The sequence below is a fragment of the Triticum urartu genome, chromosome 6, assembly GCF_003073215.2.
Source record: "Triticum urartu cultivar G1812 chromosome 6, Tu2.1, whole genome shotgun sequence".
NCBI classification, from domain to species: domain Eukaryota; kingdom Viridiplantae; phylum Streptophyta; class Magnoliopsida; order Poales; family Poaceae; genus Triticum; species Triticum urartu.
The window spans coordinates 531,610,389-531,617,524 of record NC_053027.1 but is presented as its reverse complement, the minus strand read 5'-3'; the positions used below and the strand labels follow the sequence as shown (position 1 = coordinate 531,617,524).

Genomic DNA, 7,136 nt, shown 5'->3' with positions numbered 1-7,136 from the left:
TTCAGATCCTCATCTTCACCCACTACAAATGCTATGAGAAGTGAACCAAGCAGAGTTCATCTGGTCAGGTTTTTTGTGATGGAACCAACCCATCAAGGCTTTTTGGCGACGTGCGTTCAGCAGGGGGAGGCCCTACTTTTGTGGTGGAAGCAAAATGGAATGTATTATTACAATCTTGCCCCTAGTTTTTTCATAAACAAATACTATATATGTCTTGCATTTTCTCTCTCGCGCGGCTAATTTTAAGTCGATTAAGATTTCTCTATCTCTCTCGCAGCTAATTTTAAGTCGACTAAGGTTTTCTCTCCTCATGGCAGCTAAGTCTAAGTCGACCGAGATTTCAATTCAGCATTATTTGTGTGGGGGGGTCTGCAAGCTCATGTAGAAACCTTATTCCAAAACAAAATAAAAACTCATGTGGAAACAAAAAAATATAGAAAAAGAAGCAAAGAAGGAAAAGCCTCTTTTGGGTGCTGAATAAATACCCCCAACCCCCTCCACCCCATAAAAAAAGAGGAACCAGCCCCCCTCTCCCCCGGTCCTCACTACAGTACCCTTTTTCGGTGGGCGTGCAGCCTCCTGCAGCGTGCGGCGTGCGCGTGCGAGCGAGAGAGAGAGAGAAAAAAAAAGGGGGCGCCTTCCGTTGCATGTGAGCGGAGCGGCGGAAGAGCGGAGCAGAGCAGCGGAGCGCGGCGCGGGGCCATGTCGATCGCGCTGAAGAGCGGGCCCGGGCTGGCCGGCGGCGGCGGGGGCGCCCGGTTCGGCCGCGCCGCACGCTGCGGCGCCTACGCCTCGCCGCCGGCCTCGGGCGGGCGCGGCGGCTCGTCGGGGGGGCGGGACAGCGACAGCCCGGCCGCGGCGGCGCAGTGGGAGTGGGACGGCGAGGAGGTCGAGGGCGGCGACGGCGAGGTGCAGAGCAACTACAAGGGGCCCTTCGACACCATGGACGCGCTCAACGAGGCCCTGCCCTTCAGGTGAGCGCCCCCCTCCCCCGCTTCCCCGCTTCCCCCCTCCCCCTCCCCCAGCCTCGCCACGGAGCGCGGATCTTGGGCCTCGGTCGGCGCCGGGCGTTTCTCGGCGGCCCCGCCGGGCGATTCGGGGGTAATGTGGGCGGACGCGGCCGTTCTTGGTCCCGCCCCGCGTGTTCCCCGTGCGGAAATGCTGCAGGTTTCCTCGGCCGTCCGGACCGACGCGACGGTTCTTGATCGGTTTTATTAGCCGGGGAATGCGCGTTAGGTTCTCATTAGTTCCCCATCTCTTCTTGGGTGGGCGGTCTTGAAGTGATTTCAGCGAGGTAATTTAGTTCCCGATCCTCGGGCCCGTGCTTCTGTTAGCGAATTTGGGGATTTCCTTGTCGGTCTTGGGGTGAACAGGTGGATAATCTGAGCTCGTTTAGCGTTCTGGGTGGTTCTTGGTGGTGGTGCCTTGGCCCTTTGCAGCCAATGTGGTTGGGGAGAGATTAGGCTCTGACATTGTAGGTGGTGTTCATTACGACCAACGGCGCCGCACCGTTTGTGCTCTTCGGTCCTTGAACTAGTACATAGTTTCACCGGCATTGATGCCTTTAATTGAACTACTAATTTGTGAATGCTGAGTTTCCTTTGACTTGTCAAGTTGGGACAGTTTGAGATGCAAAGGTTTCAGTGAATAGACTGGATGTTTTGTGTGTAGTAGTGGTTTGGTGCTTATTGCTTTGGATACCTTTTGTGTATGCTTTGGTGATACTTGTCTTAGGAGTGCTGACACTGCTTTTATCTAATTATAAGTTCTTGGTGTCTTCCTTTTAATCTTAGAATGGCACAGTCATATGTGTTTGTCCAAACTCTACAGAAAGATTGAATCTCCAGTTCTTCATGGTTCATGGCTGTTCATTGTGTATTTAATTGGCTGTAGCATATAAGTGGCAGTACTGCTGAAGTTGAATAGTGTTACCAGGTTCTGTGTGGTAGGCTGGACTGGTTAGTGACACTGCCTAGTGTTATGTTCTGTCCCATTAGTAGTTTGCTGGAAAGCTGTGGTAATTATGCTTATGTGACGTGACATCATACACATCGTGCTCTTGCGGAATTACGATTGTTTTGTGTCGTCAAAATGGATGCTCCCTTTAGTAATGAAATTTGTTCTGTTAGTAAGACAATCCTGTCCATGCATTCAACTTGCCAAAAGTAATGCACCATCCATTCTGCATGTTTATTCATAAAACCACTACGTCAATTAGATGAAAAGGTCAATAATATTGGTTTTCGGAAACCCCGCAGCATTAGTTATTGATACTTACAAATGGTAGACACAGCTCTCTGATACAGTGATGTCGGTGGTTGCTATACTTTCAATTAACCATCTGAATATGAATCATTCCTCTGTTTGTGTATACATAAACCTGAATGCAGTCATTTATCTTACCAGGATGTTTATCATATTTTTACTCTTAAATTTATGAGAGCAAAAAATGGGCGCGCTAACTTTTCACATGTAATCTAGGGACCAGCCTTAGTTTCTCTTTAATTTTCTACAGTACTAAGATCTTGGTACGCTTTTTTACTAGTTTAATGGTACTTGTTGGCTCTTGCCATCAGCAAATGTGCGTAGATGCTGTAGGATCAAGGTGGTGATCAAGTCATGTGCAAACAGGGCGCAATTCGATGTATCTTAACACAGTAACGCGATCATTAAACATATAGCACGATCTTCTTTCACATGCTTTTGTCAGGTAGCTCATTGTATATGTTAAATATTTGTGGAACTGTGTCATTAAAATACTCAGTGATTTGTCTATGTAGTTGATCTGGCAACTTAATTTTGTCTTTTTGTTACCCGTGAGCAGCCTGGAGATTGTTCTTGTCTATAAATTCTTGCACTTATCAGATAATATCTTAGTCGAGAGACTTTATGCTTCATGATATTTACAGATCTTCCACTTTGCTGAGCAATCTTCTTCTGTATGGCAGGAAAGGGGTATCCAAGTTCTACAATGGCAAGTCCGGATCTTTCGCAAAGCCTCCAGTTGCTGTGATCCCATCTCCCCCACCGGTGAAGGGCCTTCCGAAGCCAGAAACCCCATCCCCCAGGAAGCGCAAAGGTCTTCTCCCGTTCAGTTTCAAGTGGGGCAAAGCACAGAGCAAAGAGGTGTACCCTGAAGATGATGTAGCGGACAGCCCCACGACTTGCAGGAGGATGACATTGTCTCCGGCCGCCACAAGCAGCTCAGGTAGCAACAGCGGCAGCGATGATGAAGCTCAGAAGCTGCCTTCCCGGCGCTCGCACAGGAAGCCTGGCAACGCCATGGGTGCCTATGCTTCCCCACCTGCTCCTCGTCCACCGAAGCTGCTGTTCCCGGCCCACACGAGATCGCAGTCGATGCTTGAGCTGCAGGACGTGTCGGAGTCGACCGCCATGGTCTCCCCCAGGGACAAGCGCCGGAAGAACTAGCGAAGGCACCGGGCCACCTGGGCGTCGCTCTGTCAGTCCTCCTCCAGCCACTGGCGTCCATTTTAGACTGCGGAATCCAGTGGGCGACGAATGGTGCCCTGATGCTCGCGGTGCGCGGGCGATGATGCTTTTTGGCGAGGTCAAATGGACCCGAATGTTGATAGAGATCTGGAAGCGTTCTCTTTCCTTTTTTCTATAGCTGTTGCTGGACACATACAAATGAACATCTGAGAAACTGGTGCCGAGTAGCAGTCCTCAGCGGGCTCTCATGTATTGCTTGCTGTCTTGAGCTGTAAATGCTGGATTTGTGCTCTTGTGGACTGACTATTACTAATTGCCCTCACTCGCTGTTACCCTCTCCGTCCTTGAATCTATATGTGTGGCACTGTCGTTTTTCGTTTTCGTTGCTGGCCTCTGCTGCATACAAACTTTGTTTGAGCTGGCGGAAATGCCGAAAAGAAGACGACATGAAGTTGAGAAGATGAAGCTGAATCAAGGGCAAAGGACTGGCTGAAATGGTTTCACAGGACTGGCTGGAACTGAATTTTCAGTTCAGGCTCATCAATTCCATTTGGCCCAGGCAGGCTCTACAGAAACCTCAGGTGCTTCCTATTTGGGCTAAACAGTGTGCTCCGCTAACGTCATTTTCAAAAGAAAATTCCTTGGTTGATCAACAACATTCCACTGCTCCTTGGTTGTCGCTGGCATTAGCTCGGTAAGAGCTTGATTTCTTCAGCATTGGCATGAACAGTTGGATCTGCTTTGAATAGTTTCTCAGATTTGGACATTGATATGCCCTGCATTTCTGGTGTTGGTACCCAGAATTGTGTTTATAAGTGGTGGTACATTTTAGCTTTATGGAAGTTATTTGGCCTTCAGAAACCAGGTTGTGCGTAAACTGACGGCAGATCATGGAAGCTTGTTATTTGCAGCTTGCCATTAGTTGCAGTTGAACGATGAGTTTATACAGAAATAAAGTTGTTTGTCCGAACGGTATTTGCTTCTCAGGGAGGATGCTGGTTGGTGTCAAATGGATCTGATAATTTTGGAAGTTTAGTGGTACCTGTGTGCAGTTAGGTAGAAGTACCCTTCATTAGGTAATAATTCCTTTTGGGAAATATTGTGGCATATTGTGTATGTCTAGTATTGGATTTATATGTTCTTCATATCAAATCACATCAAAAGTAACTTAATAAGTGCATATTATCTTTGGTATATTGATCCCTTTTAAGTTAAACGTACAAAACCATGTTCACAACAAGCAATACTCATATTTACACCAGGATCATTCATTTGTTTTCACTTAGCATCCAGCTCAAGAGGGGTCAGTTAAATTGTTGATCGTCTGCGTTACTTGCTTTAACTACTTCAAGACCAACGCAGAAGGCCAAACTTTTGTGGCACTTGTGTAATTCTCATTTCTATAGATACTAGTTTAATGCCCGTGCGTTGCCACGGGAAGCAAAGCCGTGAATGTCAAAGTGTCAAACGGTTTTTTTCTCATATAGCATCGCTCTATTTCTACTCAAATGCTTGGTTCACGTTTGTCATGCTTCATTCAATGATTTTAACCCGTTCTGTAGTATTTGTAGAAGCTTTGCCTGATATAAAATAATTTGAATTTCCTTTGCACATGTTAATACAACTGAATTAAAGGGCAAAGAAGGTAACTTCCTCGAGAATCCATCAATTAGACATCACTGGATGTAACTTCACTGAGAATGTATCCTTTGTGCATATTAATATTTTGAATGTAACTTCACTGAGAATGCATCTAATAAACCATCACTTCCTTACCATAAACCAACCAAATCATAGAAATAAACATGGAATAGTTGCCATAAACAAGCACCAACTTGATAAACAACGATGTGAAGAGCACAACTTTACCACCAGAATCAACCATGAATTATGCTTGATCCATGCCCGGAGGTCTTGACCAGCAGCGACTTAGCGCAGAAGCAGGCAGCCTCTCCTTAGTGTTGCTAGGCTGCGTCATCGCCCAACCAGTCATGATATTGTCTAGATCGTCCATTTCATGAATCATTAGTTCAAGGGGAAAAAATTAAGAACTAACATCCAACGACTAATAAGACACAGAAGGGCCAGCCACCAATTGGACTTTGCATCATCAGATATAAGCTGATAGCTCCCCATCTTCTTCTTCAAAACTCAGTTTTAGTACTAATAAAAAATATATTGATCAAAAATGTATTCCTGGCTCTACTTGAAGAAAAGAATATACAGATGTTTCCAACTCAAATAGAGCATGTGATTTGTTTAGGGAAAAGGCAGGGGTACACATCTTCTATGTTATTGGAATATTCTAACATATTCCTAACTATATGATATGTTTTTGAAGGGAAAATTAATTAAAAAGACATTTCGTTCTCCTGCTATGCACAACAGATTTCCAACCTAGTAGAGAGAAGTATGTGGAGTACATAACTTTTGAGAGAACTTAAATATTATTTAAGCTGCAATATACATGAAGAACCCATCTTCTTCTTCAAAACTCAGTTTTAGTACTAATAAAAAATATATTGATCAAAAATGTATTCCTGGCTCTACTTGAAGAAAAGAATATACAGATGTTTCCAACTCAAATAGAGCATGTGATTTGTTTAGGGAAAAGGCAGGGGTACACATCTTCTATGTTATTGGAATATTCTAACATATTCCTAACTATATGATATGTTTTTGAAGGGAAAATTAATTAAAAAGACATTTCGTTCTCCTGCTATGCACAACAGATTTCCAACCTAGTAGAGAGAAGTATGTGAAGTACATAACTTTTGAGAGAACTTAAATATTATTTAAGCTGCAATATACATGAAGAATGGAAATTTGGGGCATACTACACAGAGGAAGAGGCATATACTTTATCAAAACCATGTAGTATGTATATACTTTTGTCCTAAAAGGAGTGTGATTTAGGTTTTCATGTACCAAACCAATCTGCGTGACATTCAGTAAAATCTGCAAACACCATGAAAAATGAAAAATCATACTCGTCAAGACGCAGCTCGCCTGCAGCCATCATGGTCCTAATATTCCAGAATTAAGATTACCTTTGAGGTTTCTTCCCTTGCGCAGCTAATTCCCTCCCTATAGGGCATTGTTGTGATATAAATATAGATGTATATACAACCCTAACTTGATCTAAATAAACAAACAAAGTTGATGGAAACTTTAGGATAAAAGCATACATCACATGGATGAGAGGACAAGGACTCAGAGCTAGACATGTTGGATGTACTATGTTCTGCTAGCTCCATAAATACAGATGGGATTTCCTATCGTGATGGCTATCTTTTGAAAGTAATGTAATCTGGTAAGTAAGCTAAATTATTACCTGGACGCCAAAACATACGACGTCATCGCTACCTCCAAATATGATGCAATTATTCAATATCCATCCGTCCAATTAAAAATATATTCAGTTCGAGGCATCAAATGAAGTCTTGCTGAAATCATTTAAACTGCAGAGCACAGGTAACGATGGTCTCTAACTGCCACCACTCTGGCTTCATCCTCCCTCGATTGAAGAAATGACCTGGAAAGAAAACAACACACTGGTTTCACATCGCTTGCGAAAACACAGCAGGGTACTCGAGGACAGTACACATAACTGCAGACTAACCCATAGGAAGGAAAAATTAGACTCAAGAACGGAACATCCTCCCTCGATCAGCTGAACGAAGGTA

The 7,136-nt window shown here is 44.4% G+C and overlaps 1 protein-coding gene across 1 annotated transcript; it reads left to right on the top strand.

Moving 5' to 3' along the window:
- The first annotated feature begins 526 nt into the window (after positions 1–526).
- On the top strand, positions 527–3,782 carry LOC125514941. Its single transcript, XM_048680313.1, has 2 exons — positions 527–974; positions 2,949–3,782. The coding sequence occupies exons 1-2, from the start codon at positions 703–705 to the stop codon at positions 3,427–3,429; spliced, it is 753 nt and encodes a 250-aa protein (XP_048536270.1). The 5' UTR covers positions 527–702; the 3' UTR covers positions 3,430–3,782.
- Positions 3,783–7,136: the final 3,354 nt, after the last annotated feature.

What these genes read in the sequence shown, in the direction of transcription:
- LOC125514941 (XM_048680313.1), top strand. Translation starts at nt 703, where the DNA reads ATGTCGATCGCGCTGAAGAGCGGGCCCGGGCTGGCCGGCGGCGGCGGG. An exon ending in AACGAGGCCCTGCCCTTCAG is followed by an intron (nt 975 to 2,948) that starts GTGAGCGCCCCC and finishes TCTGTATGGCAG; the next exon opens with GAAAGGGGTATCCAAGTTCT.